This window comes from Nipponia nippon, unplaced genomic scaffold (genome assembly GCF_047370975.1).
Source record: "Nipponia nippon isolate SJK-2023a ecotype South Korea unplaced genomic scaffold, ASM4737097v1 scaffold_10, whole genome shotgun sequence".
In the NCBI taxonomy this organism is placed as follows: domain Eukaryota; kingdom Metazoa; phylum Chordata; class Aves; order Pelecaniformes; family Threskiornithidae; genus Nipponia; species Nipponia nippon.
Genome location: NW_028262291.1, coordinates 11,391,370 through 11,416,111, shown reverse-complemented (window position 1 = coordinate 11,416,111; position 24,742 = coordinate 11,391,370). Strand labels below are relative to the sequence as shown.

The following is a 24,742-nucleotide window of genomic DNA, read 5'->3' as shown; positions in this document are numbered from 1 at the left end:
TAAGCTGCAGTGGTGAACAACCACAATGTGACAGCTAATGCATTCACTGGTGTGGTATTCCTCAGTGCTAACTATCAAGGTGACTCAGTCCCTCAAAAGGTCAGGCAGACACTCGCCTCAAAGGATGCCAAAACGCTGTTTTTGAATCAGATGGAGGAAGGACAAAGTGAGACTTACTTAGCTGACACAGAAATGCATTTCTCAAGGGAATACATTTGAAGCCGCTATTCTACAGTGCTTTTTTTCTCACGTTTATCAAATCTTTGATGAAACAGAACTAAACACAGAGTTCAATTCACCACTTTTCTTCAATTTCCATGGTTTACCTTAGTAAATCGTAATACCAAACACCACCAAGCTGGATTAGTAGCAACTCACACATCTTCCTGACTGTAAACAACTGCACAGAAGGCCAAGCAATCACAGATCTCCTCCCACTCACTGGAGTAAAACCAGTATAATTCTACTGATTTTGATGAATCTACCCTTCCTACAGTCCATGAAAATGCTAGAGAAGACTTAGGCTCATCATATATGGAACTATGTGTTACTGGACCAACCTCCCAGCCATGGAGAACTGGTACCATTCTGCCACCTTACATATGACAACACAGATGTAAACCAGCTGCAGGTTTAGTTCATTCATCTGTATCCTTTGTACCTCAATCATTCTAAGGTTGTAACAGACGTAAATAAAAAATAAAAAGACAAAACATTTATGCTTTACATCCAGTACCATAGCCTGTGTTTCCTAAAGCCTTTGCTACATGTTGTTACCCTACCAGCTAAAGCTTACTGCTTAATTAGATAGCATGGTTTCAGCTAAAATCTCACATAAGTACCTGCTGGAGCCAATGGATTAAACCATGTAACCAAAACCAGTGGAAAAAAATTCTCTTTTGCCTTAAAGCTTTTCCTATCATGTGATTAATTTTGCCACATGGGTCTGACCAGAGGAAACATTGCTGATGAACTTTCACTGCTGTCTGAAGACAGTCCATAGACTGAAGACAGTCTCTTAACATACGTCAGCAGATCACAGACTTGTCACCAGCCTGCATATAAGATTCACTCTCCTGACTGTATCTGTTACCTTACAGAGAAGATAAAAAAACATTTAATTTCTCTTAGGATAAATAGGTAGATCTAGTAGAGGCAGAAAGTAAAAGCATTCGTGGTGATTTGTTTTTATATCTCCCTACAACTTGGACATGATCTGTAAAAAACATTCGGACAGCCTTGGTTCCCTAAATTCAGCATGTTATGTGTGAGAAGACTGAACTAAACCCAGGGAAAAGGTAAACAACCGCTCTTTGATTTATATTACTCCCTTACCACGGCTTGTTTGCAGAAGTTGTACCAACCAATATGCAAACAAGGAAGAAGCAGATAACTGAACATGATGCATACCTCCCCACAGATTAAAAGCTTCAGAATTTATTTCCACAATTAACATGAATGCTGTAAGCTTTAGAAGTGGTGCATGGCTCTCAGATGGACATTGATGAAGCAGTGGGTGGGCACTGACGCTCTGAGAGAAAGTCTGTTTTGTAGCCTTCTGGAGACAGACTTACTGGTTTACTGTTGTGTTTTTACTAACACAATCACCTAGAACATGAATCAATTCTAGGCACTGTGACTGTGTTACAGGAATAGCTTATTTTTGGAGCGGAGAAATTTATTCCAAGAAAATCTTTCTGCCTTCAATATTTAGCTACTCAAAGGGTAAACAGTCCAGGTAGACAGATAAAAATGGTGAGGCAGTTCTTCAGCCAACTTGATTTTGCATAAAAATAGTCTTTTTCTTTGGAGTTTAACTGGAATAGAGATACCACATTATAGCACATGAGGATCTGGCAAATTTTAAAATAATTCTAAACAGAGGCATAGACCTGAATTACTAGTGAAGAATGGTACTTTCAGAATATCAATTAGTACTACACTGGTTTGTTTGCCTAATTTGATAAAAAAAAAAAAAACGTTACACTAAGCTAGACCAATAGGAAACATGAAAGATATCCTAGTCATTCTTTTAAATTTTTTTTCATTACTAGCAAAGTAAATTTACTAAAGTTATCTGAATTACTTCAGACTCCCACTGATAAAAACGAGAGCAGGATTTCACACCTTTAATTTTTGCTATTGCATCAGTTCTTTGCCTGTAAATCCAAGCCACTATTTAAGACAAAAAAAATGTGATAATGATCTGTGTTCACTGACCTTTGGTTGTTGTGTTTTCAGCTGAAACACCTGCCTGGTTTGCCTCACCTCTCAGCAAAAGGCACCTTGCTTCTCGTCACTCTGATAAGGTCTAGCAGCTGTTTACACCTGCTTGTTTGTTCAGGGTCACCAAGCGTGATATCTGAGTCCATGGAAACTGCAGTCTCACTTTTCCCCACATCATGGCCATTGCAGCACTATAGTATTACAAAATCATCTTATGTTTGTACACACTATCCATTCCTGATTCTCTGTGTGGATCCATAACTTTCTACACAGCATTCTCTCTGCAAAAACAAGCCAACTCAGAATGGAGTAAGTTCAGTAAATAAAGATGTGGACACTGAGCTGTATGACACACACCTCAGCTGGCAATTACAGAGATTTCCCACCTTCTTCCTCGGAGAGTTTTCTTCATGCAGGATCAGAGGCAACACATGTTTTTCAAACTCCTTATGTCAGGTCTTTCTGTTCATTGAGGCTAACATTCAGATTTTTTTGGCTATAGTCCAGCAAACATCAGATGACCAGTAAAAACTTTGGTCTTAGAAATACACTGTGACTGACAATAAGGCCATCCTATCATCCATGAGCTAAATTAAATCTCTTAATAGCTTCTGCATCACTAAGAAGCATTTGCTGCTTATGGAGTTAGATATGAACACTCAGGGGTAGGTGCACACTCCATCATACCTTTCATACAAGAAGGATATGTCCCTTGCTCTGCAACAAGATTCAAAGCCTAAATGTATTCCAGATTAATAAGAGCCATTCAAAATATTAATTGCAAAGTTCTTCTCATCTTCGGCCACATCCTCTTTCCCTTTGCACCCTTCTCCACATCGTTTTCTACTCTAAACACAAGCTACTTGTCCTCACGTGCTATTTGTACGTTCCCCTCAGCTTCATATTCTACATTGCCAGGACTGAAACTGAAAAGAAAAGGGACAAAAAAAAAAAGGGGTTTCAGTAAAATATTCAGAATGTCTACACCCTGCCTGGCTGAAGAGCCCTGGCTCTCTAAAACAAGCCAGGGATGGATTTCCTTGTTTCAAAACAAGACACAGGTATTCAGGCCTCTCAGGATCACTATCAGAATGCTCTTTTACTAACTGGGCTCAAAAACCTCAACACCTAGCTTCAGTTTGCATGGCTACTTCATATCTTTTCCAGTGGAGTTAAGTGCAGACTAGCAGATTGCTAGCATCGGACAGGTTAGCAAACTTAAAACATCAGAAGGGCGAAACACACATCACACTGCCTTGCTTGTGCAAGAGACTGAAAGAACTGAGGGTAGTTTTGCTAGTGAAAAGCAATAGTTTTTCATGCACTGTAAGATTAAAAAAAAGTGTATTAGTTTTCCTGCAGGAATTTAGGTGGATTGGGACTGGATGGGAACTTAGCCTACAAGAAGTGTTTTGTTCTAAAATGTAAGCTATGACTTGCGAACACTTGAGATGTACTACTTAAAAAGTATCAACTGAATGTCACAAAAAAGAGTGCAAAGCATGCAGGTATTCTGCTTACAAAAGGCTAATGAAACTATCATTCACTTTTTTAACTAATTGCCATTGTAAGCAATTGGCTAGACAGAGACCAGGATTTCAACCCAGGAATGCACTTAGTGTGTCTATTGATAGTTTAAGGTTGTTGAGTGCAAGTCACCAGGGACTAGAAGTTCTGTGAAAAATTTAACTAAAAAATTAGACCCAAACGTAGGACTGGGATGCCCAAAACAAGTGTCTTCCCTGAGACCCTAGCATGCCAAAGGGAGCAGAAGTCAACACCAAGATGCTGCATGTTCAAATTTCTGCCATAAGCAGCTCTCCTGCAGTGCTGCTGATAGAAAAATTGCGATTTCCATTCCATCAATGCTTCCTTCTCAATTTTCAAAGCTCCTTTTCAGCACTTACTAACCAGCTGCTGTATTTGCAGAAGGTGGGTACCAAATACGTGCGTGCATACAGGCACACACCCACCTTTGCAGAGAAAGAGCAAGCACCTTGCACAGAATCACACTGGAGGCATCTCTCCTTACTCCCCCACAAAGAAACTTTGACCTGTACTGTGTAACTAATGAGAAGATGCAGTCATGTCCTCAAGACCCTCTACCATCAAGTACAGGTAAAAGAAAGGAATGTTTTTTATAGTGCCAAAGCCAAATGAGAAATGCATGATACTCTTCCAGTTCCCTGGTACACCCTCCCTAGATATAAGCATCTTTAAAAATCTCTTTCAAGAAAGAGAATTGAAAAAAAACCAGACATACTTCTATTAAAGTTTGGGGAAAAAAAAAAAAAAAACCAAACCAAAACTTGCTAAAGAGAAGCTGTTGCTATTTTTATTTATCAAATTAATCCAGACAAGAAAGAAAACCTTAGGTACACTAGCTCTGAATTAGAAGAGAGAGCTTACATAAAATACTACTCTGAACGCAACTGAGAAGAAACGCAACTCATCTTTGTGCAGCAAATCTTACCAGTACCAATTTTGTTTCCTTTTATTTATCATGTTTGCTTTTCATTGGTAGGCTAACGTGTCACAACTGAAATAGGACTAGTCAACAAGCCAGAACACATTTTGATTTTCATATGGTAACAAAGAGTGCTGTTACTTTATCTGTGTTTTATACTTGACCTTACTACTGGAATTACTCGATTAATTTGCAAGCTAACTAATGCTCCCCAGAGAGGTAAATTATAGAATATTTGAGCCTTAAACCCAGGAGCAAGTGGATGTAAAACCCTGCACGGGCATAATAACATGCACATCCAGCTGCCTCTTGCCTGTATTTGGCCTCTTTAAAGACACAAGACTGTTGGATCAAAGCCTGACATCTATGCTGGTGACTGTCAGTCCTCACTGATATCCGAGAAAGTGAATGTTAGTCTGGGAATGTAAATGGCGCCTCCAAATAATGCAGCACCTCTGAAGAACTGGATTGCATTGCCAGAAATGGCAAGCAGCCCAGTTCCTCTTCTGGAGACTTAAAATACTGATAGTCTTCTGGACATCAAAATACGGTCAAGCGAGTCATTCAGTAACAAAGAACGCAGTCTAAAGAGAATACTTTTGTGATGCAAAGCCAAGAAGAAATACTGTGTGGGAGGGAAAAGGGGGGGGGGGGGGGAGATTATGCCTTATGTTCCTGTAATAGTGTATCTGCACTATACGTATGTGTATATACTTGTATATATGTACTATATATATGTGTATTTGTACCTGTTTGCAGGAGGACATAGGGGTAGCACAGGCATTGTGATTTAAAAAGCAGACACAACCTATTTTCCATGAAGCTGCCTCTCCAGTGCCGAATTTCATTCCAGCCAGTATGTGGATTTATTACTGCAACATAGACCCATCGCAAGACACATCTTTATCTACCTGTGAGGCTTTTGCATCAGGTCTCAAAGCCCAAAAATGGAAAAAACTTTCAGTGATTTCAGCGGCTTTTAACTCGGCTCAGAGAATAAACGTGAACCGAGGGCTGTAAAGGTTCCAGCTATTATGAATTACTGCAGTAATAAATTAGAGTTTACGTTTCAGAGCAGGTGGCTTGCTGAGGTGTTTGATGAATTCTTCTATTTACCACCCAATTTTGTACCTAAAGTGCAGGAGCTGTGGGAATCATTAACTTTCATAAGCTAAGCCTATAAACTGAACCTATGAAAAAGCTTTAGTTTTCAGCATTCAGTTTCCCTACAAGGATAAAAGTTGAGCTTGTGTGATAGCATGTGCCCGTTTCTTTTACTTGGCAGATTGAAAATAAAAACAAAAGTGCTGTTCTAAAGAGGCACCAATCTGAAGGCTATGGGAGTAACATCAGAACAGAGGTCCTGTTCCCAGTGGCTGGCTCCCTACAGCCTCTGCTACCAAATTCTCCATCCACAGACCAAAATGTCAGTATCACCCTTTTCAAACGCATGTCAATACTTATAGCTACAATTATACAAACCTCTTGTTGCGTTATACTACACAGCAGGATGAATCACTGATGGGTATTAAGGATGTGTATTACAGAACAGCATATAGTGGCTGTAGTTAGAGATCCACTAAGATAATCTCCAAACATATTTCAAAAGGTTTCCATTTTTAACTGCCTGGAGAATAGAAAATCTACACACGTGTTGCTTTGCTGCTAACATTTAAAGTAAGCAGCAAAAAGCAGAATTACTCTTTTACCATCCAGTGGTCTGTGAAGCCTGGAAAAGTGACTGGGACATCCCACAATGTCACATGACACTTCAAGTATGAAAATTTATGTATATAAAAAAGACCTAAGGGGCCAGTGCAAGGTTTTCTGCAACTCATTTTCCCAATACTTTTGTCTTAAGTTTACAGATCTAAGCAATAGTGCTTTTTAATTTGGACAAAATTTTTCTTCCCCTTGGTAGTCCTCCCCCTGGCAGCTCGTTTTTCTTGCTGTAAACCAAATTTTCCAATTCTCAATCTCATGCCATTACTCCTACAGTAGTTGTTCACCTAAGTAATTCATATTCCTCCTTAATGTTTAAAGTTTTCAAGTATTTTCAGATTTACTTCTGTTAGGTGTCTTTTAGTCAAATTAATATATGCATGTTTGCCTGCTCTCCTTAAATAACAACCAAATACGTCTGTAGGTTGCTTTTCCCATTTAGCTTTTTCTCTACTTGGCAACCTCTGAATAAGGTGTTTGTACCATGGGCATGCTGAAAGTTCAAAATGAGTGTGAGAGGGGAAATAAACATTAACAAATGTAGTTTTGTTTCAGCAGCTGCTGCAGTAAGGATGTTGATGACCCCAAGATTTAAATGATTAGGAGTTAATGTGATCAGTCCTGATTATGCTTACTTCATAACTGAATAAAGACTGCCACCACAAAGTTTGACAAAAACTTGTATTCAGCCCTCAAATTCTTTAGCTGGAAGACTAACAACGGTATTGGTTCTGGAGTATTCATAAGTGAGGCAACCTTCCCATAAGGAAAATGCAGATAATGTCACTTGACATATGAAGCTTATAAGGAACTTTGTAGCATCGTTGGAGAAAGCTAACAGAAATATTTTTTACAGCTGTGAAGAATGATTAGACACCACAAGTAAGCCAAATACATTATGAAACAATACCAGTGTTGTGTCCCAGTGCTAAGAAGGTTGAAAAGTTGGCCTTTGTACATTGGGTTTGAAGATGATGACCATATTTGCTCAAAAAAAACATTTGGATTGCCTTCATTACACATATCTCATTATTAAAAAGCATTGTGGACTATTTTAACACTGTGTATAAAACCAAGCTGTAGCTTAGAATAGTTGCAATTTATTTTGTACTTTGACTTACCACTTAATCTACAAGCTTTGCAAAATAGTAAAAAAAGTAGTAGAAGAAGTATAAGCATACAAGAAGTATAGCATACAGAAGCAACTTTATTTTGCTACTTGCCATTCTCAAACTTTAATAGCAGTACAAAAATATGAGTTGAAAGAGGGAAAACTTAGTTAGAGGATAATAGCAGAAAAGATGCACTAATTTCAGGTTTTATGCCCATTAAAAACAGGAACTACCACCATAATTTTTTCTTTTTTTTAATGTTTTATAAAATAGTTAAAGAGCTACTTCTGTGAAAGAACTGGAAGAAAGTTACTCTAAAAAAAGCCAGGGCATGTTAAACTAAATTAAACCACGAACTATTAGTCAGATGAAGCCAGCTATCAGCTATTAACACTGGCAAGTCCTGTCTTAGTAAGAGTATAAAAAAAATTCCATTTTGGTAAGACTATAACTGAAGAAAACCTAACAGTTGTTCTAAGTAGTGCTACACGCCGAATTTCTCATGGGACTACAGATGTGTAGCAAATGTGCCTGTGTTTGCAAGACTCGGATAAGGAATATTCTTGATCTTTTAAACTTCTTTGAGAATCCTTAAACAACTGTATTTCCAGGGGGGAAGGGGATTTATTGTCCCACCTCTTTCCCCCTCCCCAAAGTGACATTTCACAACCAGTTGTCCATCACTAGGTTAGGCTGAAAAGCAAAAAGAGCCATATATTTTTCCACAGATTCCTCATGATAGACAATTTGGGGTTTATTTTCTAGTGTTAAAGCAATTTTTTTATGAAACCCAAAAGCACTGAGAGGACATACATGAAGCACTGTTACACTAAGGGTTTATTCACACTCACCAGAAAGGGCTGTGTAACTGTCTTTCTTTGCTATTTGAGTACAACATTTACATTTGACAGACAAATTGAATATTCAGATCAAGAACCTCCATTAACCACAACACTGAAACTCTGCTTCCGATTCATAATATAATATTCCTAAATTAAATTAATTAAAAAACAAAAACAAAACCATTTTTGACTGCTTACCCCTAATGCTTTTGCGTGTTCTAAAGCATTCAGAAATTTCTCTAGGTGAACTATATCACCTTCTTCTGAATGATGGACCCAAAGTATTCCTTTAATTTTCCAAAGGAAAAAATGTGTTCACTTACATGATTTCTTTTGTTTTCTCCATCATTTATAGATGTAATAACTGTCTCAGAAAAAAATGTTGATCCAGTTTTGTTATCTGTAACCTGATATGGCAAAAGAACAAAATCTCAAATTACATTTTTTATTAGTCTTTTGCTACTCTCAGTCCTACATTCTGCAATAATTAACCCACCCCACCCTCTCCTTTTTTTCCCATTTTGCTGTCACTCATATAAAATCCTAATCTGGGGGGAAAAAGTAGATGACAAGGCTATCTCCTTATCTATTTAAAACGTCACTATAATGAAGCTAACTGAGCAAGAGATGGTCATTCTTTTATGACCCAGGTAATAGCTGTACCTGTGTTCTATTTTTAGCAGGCACTTTTTTCAAAATAAATTATTATTTCACATTAACCTTTTATGACATATGCCCCTACACAGTCATTAGGCAAGCAAATAAGATACAATAACGCCCCAAAGTAATTATCATCAGGAAAGTTTATGCTCCAAATTATGTTATTTCTCCCCAAAACATGCAAAATTTTTTATATTTTTGAAGAAAAGGTTGTGTAAGAACCAGCAGCTTGCTATATATGTTTTCTCATACCTTATCAATTTCTTGATGAGTCTGAACAGTTTTATTACCAATTCTGGTTTCTGTGTTGGACTCATTATGGTAGTTGGGAGGTAAGTTTTCAAAGTTTACTTCTGACAGTTTTTTTGCCCCTTCCTCTTCAGCTTCCATCTGCCAAATTTACATAAAACAACAATTAAATAAAGCAACGATTAAACAAAAGAGAACAAGCAACTCTTCATGTGCAGCCCTCTGTAACGCCCTGTTTAATTATGTGGTGCTGCTAGTACAGATCCCCCTGTATGGCAACACTTACTCAGCTGTTTCAGACAGTGATCACAGCAGCTCTTTTAATGGACTAGAAAAACAGTGGAGAGCTAAACCCTTTAGCTAAACCCTTTAGCTCTGGACTGTTTAAGCCAAAGTCAGTCCGTGTGAGGAAAAAGTGTGCGAAGACTAGTGACAATTTGCTATCTGCACAGGCTGATGCCGGTCAAGAGTCCAGCTTTCTATTTTTCCCAGAAAAACACTAAACACTTAAGACAGACTTTTCCATCTGACAAAGAAGAGAAAATGTTCTGGCAGGACAGAGAGACATAGCCAAAGCCCCTTGAAGTCAACAGAAGCGGTCTTACAGAGCAGGGTGCACACATCCAGAATTTCATTCTCTTATTTCAGCTCCCACTTGTCTTTGTTTGCCAGATGAAGACTCAACACAGGAGTCCTCTCTGAACCAGAAAACAGAGTAAGCTCAGCAAAAGGGCATGGGTCTTGCAAACAACACAAACTCTGAATTTGTGTCACTTCATTGTTTGCAACTGCTCTAACAGAGCTAGGAGGCCACAAGTTCAGCCAGGCTGAACAACAGAATTTTTCCCAAGACAAAATTTCTCTTTCTGGTGTGTCTGCTTATTTTAAATGACAGCTGCAAACCTTTTTAAGTGTAAAGCGTTTATCTGCTAAGACGCAGCTCAGACAATCCACGTTTTGTGCTGTATACAGACCATTCCTCAAATCCAGAACTGACTACAGGAAGAGTAAAACAGGCAGAAATTTTGACTACATCCTTATTTCTAACTAAGCATATTTTTGGCATTGTAAAGAATACTTTAAAAAAATGGTTTGTCTCAATGGGTTTGCAGACTAAATGAAGTGGATGACAGAGGTAGATTTCAGCAGCTGCCCAGGTGACAGTAAAGGTTCAGAAATCACCTAGCTATAGCAAAGAAAGGCCTGTTTCCCCAGTGGGTTGTCAGTAAAAGGTTTTTTCAGACCATGTCTTTTTGAATGAGAGGAAAAGAGAACTTGGGAGGAAGATTTATAACATGAAGGAGAAAAAAGCGCAGAAGTAAGGGGAGTGCAGGAGCAAGGTCTTTCGATAGCGACACGAGGCAACGGCTCAGGGTCCAGGCTCAGTTCAGGCTTTGAAACAGGTCCTGGGCGACTCTGGGCGAGGAATTCGAGATCAAGACATGGAATTACACCAAAAATAAGCCACTTCTCCACACGTGTTTTCAGGACTGTCTCATACCTTTGAATCCTGCTTTGGGATAACCTCTTGTATCTTAGTTCCTGCTGCACTAAGACAATAAAATAACTCTTCACTCCTCCCCTTGCCACGCACTGTTATTTTCTCACTTCAGGATTCAGACGGACTACCTGCCTGCATTTTTGCCTCTCTATCTGCCTGCAAGAGGGTGGCTTTCCCATGCAGCGCCCGGCGCCGCAATCCAGACGCCCCCCCCGCGGCGCAGCCCGAGCCGCAGGGACGCGCGGCAGCCGAGGGCAGCGAGGCGGCGTGGGCGATGTGAGCGGCGGGGCGGGACAGCCGGCCAGCGCGAAGGAACCGCGCCAGAAGCAGAGGGGAGACCCTCGGTCGCAGCAGGCGGCCGCGCCGGTACCTCACCCGCCTCCCGCCTCCCCGCCGGAGGAGGGCGGCAGCGCCGGGCGGGCTTAGGGCGGTGGACACCCAGCTGAAAGGATTTTCGCGCTCCCCCGGCCGAGACGCGCGCAGGTCGCCGCCTCGGGCAGCGGCTCCTCGCGGCGGGGCGCGGGCAGGGCCGGCCGCCGGCGCTCTTTGTCGCACGCATCGGCCCGGTCCCGCGCAGGCGGCCGCTGACAGGAATCCCCGCAGGTGCGGTGCAGTGCGGCCCGGCCCGGCCCGGCGGGGTGACGGGGGAAGGGGCCTCCCACGCCGCGGGGTCCCCTCGGACCCACCCGCCGCCCCCTCACCTCCTGCACCGCGTTGCGCAGCTTGTGTTGCGTGTCTTCCATAAGCGCCTCCACCTCCCGCAGCATCTCGCCCAGGCTGGCCGCCCGCCGCCGGCCGCCGCCCCCCGCCGCGGCCGCCGCGGCGCCGCACAGGGCCCCCAGCAGGGCCGCCAGCAGCAGCCATCGCCGCCCCGGCCCCGCTCCCGGTCCCGCTCCGCGCCGCATCCCGGTGGCGCCGCTCCCGCCGCTGCCCCTCAACGGTGCGGGCTGGCGGCGCGGAGGTGGGGCGGGGTGGAGCGGAGCGGAGCGGGCGGCTCCGCAGCGCCGGCCCGGCCCCGCAGCCTCCCGCCGGCCCCGCAGCGCCGGCCCACACTGGCCTGGCCCGGCCCCCGCAGCCCCCCGCCGGCTCCGCAGCGCCGGCCCGGCCCCCGCAGCCCCCCGCTGGAGCCCGCAGCCCTGGGCTTGAGAGAGGCAGGGCAGAGCGCGGCCCCGGGCAGAAAGCTTCGCCCCGGGGGGAGCGGGAAGGACAGAGGGACAGTGTGAGGGAGGTGGGGTGAGAGATGCTGAGGGAAAGGAGCGGTGTGAGCTTCCCGTTCAGACCCGAGACCTTCCTTCTGTTGATTTTTTTGAACAGGTTTAATGGGAAGAGGATGGTGGGAGCTGCCTGACATCGCCATTATGTGTTTTGCTTTCCAGTCTTCAGTGACGCTTTTCAAAAGATGTTTTCGGCTCCGAGGATCAGCTAGGTCTCTGAGAGGTGACACGTCCTGCATCTGGCTGGCCAGCACCCCGCTCTCCCTGATTGTTTCCTTTCAAACTTTTTTCTCAAAAATTTCAGACAACATCATCATTTCGTATCTGCGTGCACCTTCCCCAGTTTCCACATTATTTTTCCTCTTCATGCTGCACCCAAGAATTTCATGGGCAGTTTTTGCTGCAGTTGGCTTGCTGCTCTGGGGCAACGTTGTTGTGCCAAGAGAGAACTGACTGACCAGTATGTCTCATTTTATTTTGGAGCCTGAGTGAGAGGTAATAGTGAGTAAAGTATTTCTGCAGAAACTACTTAAGTCCTGAAAATTTCCTGCAAGTGCATTATTACAATAATCACCACTATAAAATCCAGTGTTATTGGCAGCCTAAGGCAGCTTCAGTCAGCTCTGAATGCTAGCAGAATGCAGTAGAGAGCAGCGGAGATGGGAAGGCCCCTGTATCCCCAGAGGGAAACCCTTCCCTCAGTCTCCCAGCCACAGCACGTCATACTTCTGTTAGTGCCACAGAAGGTTTCATTCTGTAAATCTTAGGTTATTGGTACAATAGTTTGATTTTTTTACATGTAAACCTCTTGGACTACACAATTTAAATGATAAAGACTGTTAGGAATTATCTGGAATGAATTAATAAGTTAACTATGTTCCATCGCCTTGCAGGAAATGTGGCATATGAAACAATCCTGTACCAGCAGAGAAATGTTTAGAAAACATACTCTTCTTTCTACCTCTGTCTTTATGGCTAGGTTTCCAGTTCATCCACTGCCTCAAATAAGCTTAATAATATTGCCATTGACAATGTACAGGTGACACGTAACATTTAGAATTTTAATTTTCTTAGCTTTGAGGAGGAACTGAAGATTAGATTAGACACAATGAAAACATTTTTTGAAAAGACCTGAGGCCCAAATTCCCAAAGGTATTTAGTCATTGAACTCCCAAGGAAGCCAGATACTTCTTTGTAATACCTTTGCAAATTTGGGCCTCAAATCAGTTTTCCAAACAATCTAAACATATGTAAGTGTTAAATACTTTAGAAGAGGTGTGTCTAAAGAGCTAAAGTCTCCCTCTCTTGCAGTGGGATGAGGGCCACAGTCCCAAGCCCTGGCTTGCAGGCAAGACCCTTCCACGCTGCCTTCGATGAATGTGGTTTAAAAAAAAACAACCCTGACATTGACAGGGCTGACAGGATATAAAGTCATGCATTGTTCGACCAATTAACAAGATGCTGCAGCATACACTTTATTCAGTATTGTTGCAGTGAATTAAGACTACATATATCTTTTAATATGGAGAAGTACTGTGGAGTAAGCTTATAATGTAATCCCAGTTACTCTGACTGTTTTCATGGACTTGAACTCAGTTTTCCTAGCTCCTTCAAGTGAGCTTTCTTTGGATGGGGATTGAGCTGAGTGGTGAGGGTGCACTTGTATCCCAGAATGGAAGATCTGATCTGCACCTGAAGTCAGTGCAGAACAGCTCTTCTGGTTTTCCACTGTCACCTTGGTTTACTTCATAATAACGTCATCGTGCTCAGAAGGCTTTACACTCACTATGATTATAGCCGGTTGAGCCAAATTATGTCTTCTAAGTTCAACCTGCAGCACTCTAGAGCACCTGCTTAGATTCACACTTCGCCCTGGAGCTGCTGAAGTCCCCTGCACCCATAACAGTGTGTCTGTAAAGAAAGCCATGGGCACGGGGGTGGTGTGCCTTGCTCACGTGTTGAGCCGGCAAGACACAAACCAGGTCTAGTTCACAGTGACCCCATGTCGTGCCTGAGCTCATTAGCCTTACTGAAAGGCAGGTATATACATCAGGGCACAGTGCTATGGTAGCAGCCTGACGTGATTGCCAGCATGATTAGGTTCTTCCCTGCATTTGGAGCTAGGTGCTTTTCCCCTCAGTATCACTTGACCTGCTGGGTATAGGGACATTGCAAACTAAGTGGGCAAAATTGTCATAGATGGTAGTGCCCCTAAAACTAAGTATTTGTAATGATTAATCTTTATCTTCCTTCTTGGCTCAGGCTGGAATGCCTATGCAAAAGGATTTATCTACATGGAAAATTTTGGGGGTGCACATTTGTTCTAATATGGTTCCACTACTATAAACCCCCAAGTCTGTACTTCTATTCTAGTACTGGATACTTTTTTGGTTTTCAGTTAAGTCATAGCAAAGCATGCAGCTAACATAAGAGCTGTTACTGGTTTATTTTTCTTTGAGCAGAATTTGAATGCCTGTGTAGGAAATTGTACCTTTATAGCTATGTGTATGATAATACAGAAAATAGCTACACTTGTATAGTTATATTGACATACAACCTAGATAAAGGCCTCAGGTACTTTAATTACTTACACTGAAAATGTTAAACCTAGATTATCTCCCGCTGAGGTTAGTGGAAAAATTCCCCTAAGTTTCAGTGGGACTTATACTCTGTCTTTAAACAGAATTGCTGAGGATCAGAAGGAGCTTGTAGTATTGATCACCGCTTCTGGTCATTTGTTCTACCATTTTTATCTTGTATGATTAAAGCAACAGTGAGAACCACAAAAAATCAAAAAAGATAAAAATTCATCTGTGTTTAATGTAACAGAAGCCTGTAATCAGGTTACCTCTATTTCATTTTTACAGCAGGAAGAAAGCCACGTCTGTATTGAAAATACTGCTTCCGTTTTAAAGTGTGCTTCTGAGGACATAGGATTAACTATGAATAGTATGTTCTTATGTTGGACTGGTGCAAAGTCTTGTTTAAAATTATGTTAGGTAAAAGATGTCAGAGAATATGTTTTGGACTATAACAAATTTTCATAGCTAATTTGCAGCCCAAAGGGCTGATATTTTTCTAAGACAAACTAACACAGCTAAAAAGCATCTCTTCCTGAACACATATGTTACACAAAAAACCTACATTACACAAAAACACATATGATGTTTTTGTCAAGATTTAATTTATTCTTAGACATCAATTTACTAATTTACAAAGGACATAATAAGCTGGAATAATTTTAGCTGTAAACAGTTAGGAAAAGCATATCCCAGAGATATTACATAAAAAGAATTTGTAAGACTCAGGTCAGCCTCAATACAAGACCCTTAAGGTGGACTTGAGGCAAAAATGGCCCCCTGTCATGGTGAATGCACTCTTGTCAAAGGCAGACATCGTCTGAATCAGTGACTCTGGAGAATAGAAACCACCTTCTGGTTGAATGGGTTTTGAGACAAAAGACCGTGTTCCTAAAAGTAGCAAGGTAGGGAGTTGTGCATGTTTGATTTATTTTTTCCCACACATTATTTATTCATTTAAAGGCAGTATATTATATTCTGTTTTCTGTGTTTCAAACATCTGTTATTTTGCATGTTCATTTACCAATTAATTAATAGCGTTCTTTTCCCTTTCCAACAATTGTACTGCAAAAAATCAATCAATCAATTAGTTAGCTGCAGAAAAAAAGAATAGCAAGATGTCTGGCTAATGTATAACCTATAATATGAAAAGAAAAGGCAGCCTTCCGAAGTATGTAAGTATAAACAACATCAAAGATCTCTACAACAAAGACAAAATCTGTCCCAGCAGGCAAAAATTCCAGAAACTGAAAGCCTAAATTCCCTGCTGAAGGGGAAAGGAGAGCATGAGAGAGGGAGAGCAGTTAAGAGAGGGAATTAACACCAGTGAAGTTTGCAGTTTCTACCATTTTAAGCCATACATGCCTCAGCTGTTTGTGGAATTTCTTTGCAGAGGCTGTACCGTATGGCTGGAGTCAGGCCGGGAAGGCTGCTGAGGCTGATATTGCCAAGGGGTCACCCTGCTGCTGGGCTGACCCTGTCACCTACAGAGTGAATTCTCCTTGCTCCCTGCAGTGCTCCTTTCCCTTACTCCCCAAGTATGCAGGACACCTACACTAAAGTGCCCGTTTGTGGCTTTTTGCCATGATGATTTTGATATGAGGCTCACGGGAAAGCTGGCCAGTTCAGTGATGGGTGGAAGATCATAGTTGGTGTCCTGAGGGAGACTGTGTTGTGCCAATGAGTCCCTGCTGACAGCAGCTTGAAAGGCCAGGTGTGACAGCAGCCAAGGGCAAATCAAACCCAGTGCAGCTAACTGACGAAGCAGAATAACAACAAATGACAAACTGTATGTTTATGGCCTACATTGAATTTATATATCCATACTACAGTCTTCAGAAATATTGTTTAGCATGTCAGCAGTAAGTTTTAATTCCTCAGTGAAACTGATTGCTTTATTAGTACAGTACCAGTTAGGGGTTTTCCATGGGAGAGACACTATTGAGACAGATCAAGATGTGATAACAGTATTAATTGTCTACTCTTTTTACTGGTCATTTGTTTTGTCAGGTTGCTTGGACTTACAAAGCTCTGAGTTGTAGTAAAAATATTTTTCTACTCACATGAGGTTTTACAGTATGGAAACTTGTAAATGTCATGACTGAATAAATGTAAGTACAAAAAACCACAGAGTGATTTGCTGGGTCAGCTCAGTGTTTAACTTTCCGACCATTTTTATACATTAAACATAAAAAAAATTTTAAGCTCTATCTGAGATCTAGGAGCTTTAGGAAAGATTTAGAAAAGAATTAGGAATTTCAAAGCAATTAGAGCAGAATCATTTAACGATCGAAGTTTTCTCAGGTCTTGCTCAAGTAAATAGGTGTTAAGGACACTGAAATGCTAACGTATGTTTGGGAGAAACCTGCCTGCAATGAGAGGAATAGCAACAGACAGGGTTCTCCTGGAATTACGGGTCCTGAAAAGTTCCTAATTTAATACTTTTGGGGAATAAGTGTGCCTCATTGTAGTTTAATTTAATTTGCTCTGTAAGTTGATTAAATCACAAAGTAGTAAGACCTTGTTTAAAAAATGTGAGAGTATCACACATAGATTTGATTATGAACAGTTATTGTATTTAACTTCATGCCTTGTCAGAACCAGAGTAACTTTCAGGTGTAGATGAACACATTGTGGGCCTTTATTTAATAGATTGAAGAGATTTGTGGTTTGCTTAATTTTATTTTCTTAAAGAAGAAGTGGACTTGTATTAGTTTTATCTTCACAGCTGCAGAGTTTAGAGTAGAGCTCTGTTGTCTCCTTCTGGCCCTCTCATGGATGATCATAAAATTTTCTAGAAGTTAGATTATCATATGCCAAGGACTTATGACATATTAACCTATCAGCACACAGTAAATCCTTGACAGTCTTTTCAAACAGAGTCATCATGTGGCAGCTGTACTTTACTCAAGAAAAACAGAATTATGCAAATACAAATATTGTTCGGTTTTAATGGCACATCATTTAACAAGATAGCAGCTATGCATTTGAAAAATGAATATGCTTTGATCTCATTTTTATTGCTTTGTGGACTGTCTTTTCCTTTTGAGGTACTCTACGTTTTAACTGGTGAAGACCTACCTAATCAACAATGCCTATTTTTTTTTAGTGTGCCTTGTATCATCTCAGTTACTCATGACCAGAACGGATGGAACAGTGAGTCACCTGCCAGACGTTATTAGAGCTGTGACAACAAGAAACCAGATGAAACCTCTAAACTGTATCTGCTTTCTAGACCACAGGAATACAGCATATTGAATTTGCTTTGACTTAGGCAAACTGCAAAGCCTGGTAAGGACTCTCTTCTACAATCACAAGTGCAAATTAAGTGCATAGGCAAATGGCTGTATTCTAGCACACGTCCCACACACTTTAATTGCCACTCCAAGCCATTGCCTCCATTTAAAAATAATGACCTGTGGCAATAAGGTTCTGAAAGTTATAAGAAAGGTTTTTTTTTTCTATTTGTAATGCATAAGTCCATGGCAGTGGATGGAAATCTTTTTGCTGCTCAAATATATTGTCCATGTGCATTCATACAATCAAATTACACTTTAAAACTTCTAACTATCCAGGAAGTACAATATTGTCTGATAAATGAAAATGTAAATTCTTTTTACAGAAGTGTGCACATATGTTTTTGTTGGGGAGGGAGGAGAGTGTCAACTGACAGTCCATAGCTACAAACACTCTCATGAGGACTGTCATCGTATTTCATATTTTTAAGACTTCATGGTTAAGAAAACTGGGAGTGAAAGACAGCACCTCTATCTCGTGATCTTTTTTAGAGTATATTTCAGATCACTAAGTAATGGTTGAAAGTTTTTAGTGATTCATATGAAATGAATCAATGTCTCCACTCACTTTGTAGTAGATAGATAGTTAATAGCTTTGTTGATACCAGTTCCCAAAAGCAAGAGGGTTGGGTGTCAACAAATATTAAGCCGTTGTCTTATTATCAGAGGGGATCCTTCCAGGCCATTGTTGAGCCATATTGCCTGGATAGCATAGGGAAGCAGGTCCCCTTTTGATTAGAGGTGATATGTGTAGAGAGAAGCCATCCTGGAGTCAAATTTTTTACTCTATTCCATAGAATTACTTGGTGACCAGTCCTGTTAGCTTCAGCACTTCATAACATGAAGTTAGGTATGAACTAAGTCTTGGTACAGATCTCATGTCCTAGCTCCAGTTCCCCTATTCTGCTTCTTGAAATTGTACTACAGGCAAACGTAACGTGTATATGGAGCTGGGACAAAAGAATCAAGAAATGGGCAAAGAGCTGCTATGAAATCAGGCCAACGGTAACTCATAAAGTTGCCTGCAAGAGAAGGAACCAAATATAGTAAGAGATTAAATGGGTTGAAGTAAGGTAGACAGGAACTCATACAAGGAGAACTGAAAAGATAACCCCTAGAGCAGTAGGGAGGTTTTTTTTAAGTGATAGTGAGAAGACTGGCGTGCGACATGGGAAGAGAGAAGCGGTGTGAGGGAAGAGCTGCAGAGAAAAAGTACATGGGAGTGACTGTATGAAAGAAAGTCACATGGAAAAAGCAGTGAAGCTTTAGCAGGGAGACAAAAAAGCTAGTTCAGAAAAGCAAATGGCTGGGGGAAGGGAAACCTGAAGCTAGTTTAAAGGAGAATGAAAATAGAAAATGTGCTTGCATGGAATAAAGGACATAGGAGAAGAAAGAACCAAATGCACAGTGAGAAATGGAGAACTTTTATCACAGATGTAATACACAAAACGAGACATTTAATTTGAGGAAAAAAATTGCTTGCCTCTTTTTTTAACAAAACATAGGGAATCTAAAGTGTAATAGAGCTTTGGTTGTGTATAAGGATAAAAATTTTTTCATCTCTTGGCCAAGAATGTATGTCATATGTTGTCCAGTTTTCTCCTCTTTTAAGCTATAAATTTGCACTTGCTGCTGCCAAAAACCCCAAAGATAATAGTTGTGTTAGGAAAACATTATAGATCATGTATCAGCCATCCACTTCGATCTTTGCAGATTGTAGGCATTCAAGAAATCCCCCAAAGGTCACACAACCATTTATTCTCAAAATGATAAGCAAGTAAGCAATGACAAAATATACATGAAGTATTTCATAGCTGACTCACTAGCCAGCAGGCTGTCTAAGGATTTGCCTGATCATACAAGCAATCCAACCTTCCCTCTTGTAGATTTAGTGAAGCTATGTCAATGTTATGCTAGACGGTGTTTAGCCACTTATCTTCAGCATCTATGAAGTCAGGAGAAATACAAAACTGTATATTAAAACATCATCAAAAACATCAGGTATAATTGATTAAGACCTAACAAGGTAATTTGTCTTCTGTAAGGTATATATCCTTTCTCTAGCAAATTTCCACTCTCTCTAAATAGGACATTATAAGTAAGCATCATTATTCAATTTTTCTGGTTTAGTATGTAGTCAAAACTTAATTTAATGTCATTGTCATTTCAAAATAAAGAAAAATGCAAACAATGTGATAAAACTTTCTAAGAAATTCAGTCATTCCTATATTCTGATTTTCCACTTCCTGTTCTAAATATATCTTATGAACATATTTCCCCTGTGCCTGTGTAGCTAACATCACAGGGCATTATGATTTATTTATTTCACAAAAGACAGAACAGAATTTAAGCTAAAATTGGGCATTGTACTTTACTTTCACAAATTTTAGCAGATTTGTCATTGTTTATATCCATCTAAGAGGAACAGCTCCAATATTTCTGGTTTTAAAATTGCCTGCCATTCTGAACTATGGTGTTTTGTACATCTTTCCATTATGGAAGTGAAGTTTGCTTGAATTAGTATTCCTGCAAGGATGGGTACTGCTGCCTTTTTTTTTTTTTTTACTGTTTCGTGCCACACAGTTTTTAGTGGTTGTTATGGTGAGTAAGTTTGTGTATTAAATAGAAGAGAACAGAAATCCCACAATAAAGGTTAGCCATTCACGGCTGGCTGCTTCCCTAAGGCTACAAAAACATATGAATCCTTCATTTGGAAAGATCTGACTTTTAAAATTCATAAATTAAAGATGCTCTAATCCATTTACTCAAACTAGGGCTAGCCAGTATTCTCAGCTGACTGTGTATCTTCCAAGTTGCTAGTGCAAGTACAAAGTCATTGATACACTGGTATTTAACTTGCATATGGTCCTTGTTAAAGTACACAAGAAAAAGCCATTGGATGATTCAGAACAAAGAAATGTATTTCATTAAGAAAAAATAGGTGCTCCTTCCATCTTCCCTTACTTGAGTTTGTGAATCATTATATGATCCATTTTTTTCATGGATATGTTTTTATACTTTAGCACACTATTTCCCCACATCATCTGCTTTTCAAGGTGGTTGTTGAAGCCAACAGAACAAGGATTCCTCTGTGGAAACCAGTTCACTCAATTTCTCTTGCAATTTTCCTTTTCTGATGAGAAACGATCACCAGTGACTCGAGTTCTCACTTATATTTGAGGACACAGGAAAGACATAGGGAAAGAAAAAGGTAGTGGACCCTGGTAGCCCCCTCACAGACCATTAAGATTTGGGAGACACCCACCCTCTGTCCCTCCCTGCATCTTCTACGCACCCTCCACTTCCCTGCTGCCCTGGAGAGATCTGCCTCTCTCCTGCAGCATTTCAGTTGCTGCTCATCCCCAAGCATGGGAAACATCAGAGTGAGATTCCACTAAAAAGTGGCATTTGGGAGAAGCCATCAGTGCTGGCATTACTGGCTCCAACCCCCTTGCAAAAACAGCAACAAATAATTGCAAGAGCTGGCAACACTCATAAATATTCTGAGATGTACTTTGTGAGATAAGATAAAAGAACTCAAAGCAGCATGCTGTCTTGAATGTGTATTCAGCTGCTATTTTCTAGCTTTTTTTCTAGTATTCTTCTGCCAAGACGCTTACTTGAATTCTTATTGAAATATGAAGGGCAAAGTTGATAATCCATATGGAATATCGTTTGAAAAAAACATTACTGAATATCCCTCTGTAAATTCCCATTATCTGCAATCTATTGGGACTGTTACGATTAATGAGCTTTAATGCAAAATTATTGTGCACACAAAAATATTTTTAAACAGTTTTCTTTTAAATTCAGGATATTTTAAAATTTAAAGTAATGGACTGTGATATCTCTTGCAGATTTTGAAACTAAATTTTTATTGTTTACATAATAAAACATAAACCTACTAAAGTAACAGAATTGGGATTGGGTCACCTACATGGAAAGGTTTTAATAAGCATCTTGATTTTAAAAAAATCAAATACTTTTGTGTACTTCAGTACGAGAGAGGATTCCACTTTTGATGGAGGCTTGAATCCTATGCTATTTAAGAATCAGAAAGAATCTGGGAGCAGAGGCAATGACCAAACTATGAAAATTACAGCAAGTATTTTGTTTTGCAAGTTATTTTCAAGTACTTAACATGCGAGTGGGCCAGAGTGGTACTGTGCTGTGGAGTGCAAATAAATTTTTGTGGTCACATTTTAGGAACAGGAGCCATCAGCCCTGTACAAAATAAAATCTAGGTGACATTAACATCACAAGTGACCCAAAGGAGAGGTAAAATGTGCTAGAAGAGTGGCATATGGATAGCAATGGCAACAAGAATTGCTGCGTTGCTACAAGAACTTTGAAAATAAACAGCAGGTGGTGCCATGAAAGCAATCGGGACAAGACCTCCCAGAACATGAAGGTGTCATTGTCCATAAAATGCTGTTGAAACTGGTCATCAGAAACTACAAATAAGCACTAAAAGGAGATGCTTCACAAACACCAAACCGTGCAGCACTGCAGCTGGAAAGAGTGGCAGTGGTGACGCCAAAGCAGTTCGAATGGAGAAGGAGTGATTTGCCATTGTTCCCCGGTGCCATAAATGTTATCAGTAGAGGTGTGGTTGCACAGCAACAGTTGAAGAGGGTCACCGACTGTTAAAAAGCATTACTGACAAGCATTTAGCTTTTGCACTTAATCTGAAAGCTACAAAAATATGACTTGCCAGGAAGCTGCCAGCCCTAAAGATGTATTCCTGTTGCTGATATTACACTGTGCAAAGATAGGAAAAGGAAGACTAGTTGGAAGAAGTTTACATTGTATCATCAAATTTATCATTTAGAAACAGGCTATCAGAAGGAATTAATAAAGATGGATGATGTGACTAAGCTTTAAACAAAGAAAAAACAATAAAATCACGATGCCTGCAGAAAAGCAACATGTTCATTAGCCATAGGGGACAACTGGAATTAAAAGTGCAAGTTGTGGGAAGAGAGCAATTATTGAAAGAAGAGAATATACTGATTTCAACTATAATCCATCAAGAACTTCTCAAAAGCATTAACAATGGCCACTTTAATACGGTCTTAGGCAAGAGAGGAAGGAACACCCATAATTTGCCCAAAATGAATGAATGGATAAAAGAAATGACCATTTGTGCAAAGTAACAAAGACAGAATCTGGGGGAACTGAGGGAACATTAATGATATGTCTGACAGAGCCAGGCAATCAATGACTCATTCGAAAACAGACATACAACTATCAGTCATATTTTAAAATAAACTAATGACTCAACATGGTTGTCAGCCTGCAGCAAAACAAGTCATGGTGGTTTTCTAGATCATGCTCTAATGAGATGAGATAACGGGTGCAGAGTAGATGCGAGACAACTACAGAGACAGTGCAATGAAGGGCTCATCTGCATTGTGGGTTTGCCCAGGATGAGTGAATTATTTACTGGGCCAGTGACTCAAATCACATTCTTTTCACCTATGAAGACCTTCAATTTTTGAATAATATGACTTCTCTGGCTTTCGGAAGCGTGTTAGTCTTCCAAGAGCATACTTTTTATTTCAGCACCTTTGAACGTCTTTCTGCAAATAGGCTACAGGTTATATCCTTGTCCCTTATGGAGAATATCAGTTGCTGAGGATCTTTGATTTGTGTGCCCTAGTTTGCGGTTAGGAGACAACCCTTGTACTGAAAGCGTTGTTGAAAGCCTTTTTAGGACAATGCCGTGCAATCTGGTAGAGGCCAGATTTCACATGATTTCTGGATTCTTCTGGGTCACACCCTTCTCCCTGTGGTCAGACGGACTGCCTAGCACCTAGGATCCAGGCTGGGTAAGGCACCAGCCATCATCTTCTTTCAAACCTTTCTTTGTTGTGCCCGCCCTAATACCCCTGTGCAAGTCTCTGCTTTTATTCCCTCGGCATCATGTTATGGCTGCCCCCAGGGAAGACCTCTGCTGACATTCATCAGCAGGTCCAGAGTTGGCCTTTTGTTTCAGACTTGCCTAAAAATCAGCTTGCAGTTTCCCTCCTTCCTGCTCCCTGGGGATTTGAGATCAGACTTTGAAGACATATTTTCCTGCTATATTTCAATTTTAATAACTTTTATTTTAACAAAATGTGTTCCTGCTTCTGTTTTGTTTAGGTAATATCATTCTCTTCAGCTCTAATACCATTTCATAATGGAAATGACACTCATGTCTAAAGCTTGCAGGTATTTTAAGGTATTTAAGTGTAATTTTTTCAACTAATCAATCTGTAGGCTGTATTTTTCAACTGATTTTAGTATGCTGCCCCCTGTGATTGCTAATTTAACATGACTTGTTGTGCTCTTGACTGAAAAACAAGGAACATAAAGGATTATTTTAAAACTCTTACATAACTTTCTTCTTACCTAGCAAGGATTGCTGGACACCGAGGAATATAGAACTGTAAATTCTTGGGGTGAAGGAGTAGATATACATATATGTATGTATGTATGTATCTGTGTTTGTGGGTATGTATATGCTGAGAGCACATTAGGAATTTTTAATGTATTTAAAGCATGAATGATTAGTCCTTCAATAAAATGAATATAACAGTAGTAAATTTCCTAAGCATTCTTTATGTGTCTTACGATAAATAATGAATTAAAGTAACTAACTGCTTTGTTCTCTTTACATCTCTACTTCTTTTGGTGTGCCATTTCATATGTGAACTATGTTGGATGTTCCTGTTGTGAACAGTGGCTCCTAATGGCACCTGTCAATGGCACTGAGGGACGTTGAAAGGGCATGTGTTACAGAACCTCTTCGCTATTACACTCCAGCATATTAAAAGGTGATTTCTGTTTTAATGCAGCTTCATCTGATAATAGAACAGTTCCCTATACTTAA

At 40.3% G+C, this 24,742-nt stretch overlaps 1 protein-coding gene and 1 long non-coding RNA gene across 3 annotated transcripts in view; one reads left to right on the top strand and one right to left on the bottom strand.

Annotated features, from left to right (window-relative positions):
* DKK3 (dickkopf Wnt signaling pathway inhibitor 3) overlaps window positions 1-11,699 on the bottom strand; it is a 27,706-nt gene extending 16,007 nt beyond the window's left edge. The window contains exons 1-3 of the mRNA XM_087744784.1: window positions 11,481-11,699; window positions 9,282-9,419; window positions 8,693-8,776 (exon numbers count right to left, since the gene is read on the bottom strand). Of these exons, the coding sequence (XP_087600910.1) occupies window positions 8,693-8,776; window positions 9,282-9,419; window positions 11,481-11,684 (426 nt within the window). The 5' untranslated portion in view covers window positions 11,685-11,699. The remainder of the gene's footprint in view (window positions 1-8,692; window positions 8,777-9,281; window positions 9,420-11,480) is intronic.
* LOC148057064 (uncharacterized) lies at window positions 10,954-24,742 on the top strand. 2 transcript variants are annotated; one of them, XR_015701519.1, is made up of 4 exons: window positions 10,954-11,145; window positions 12,094-12,488; window positions 17,682-17,863; window positions 22,075-24,742. It is a non-coding gene; the product is annotated as an uncharacterized LOC148057064 (long non-coding RNA). The 2 variants fall into 2 exon arrangements; XR_015701520.1 differs by having other exon boundaries at window positions 10,954-11,382.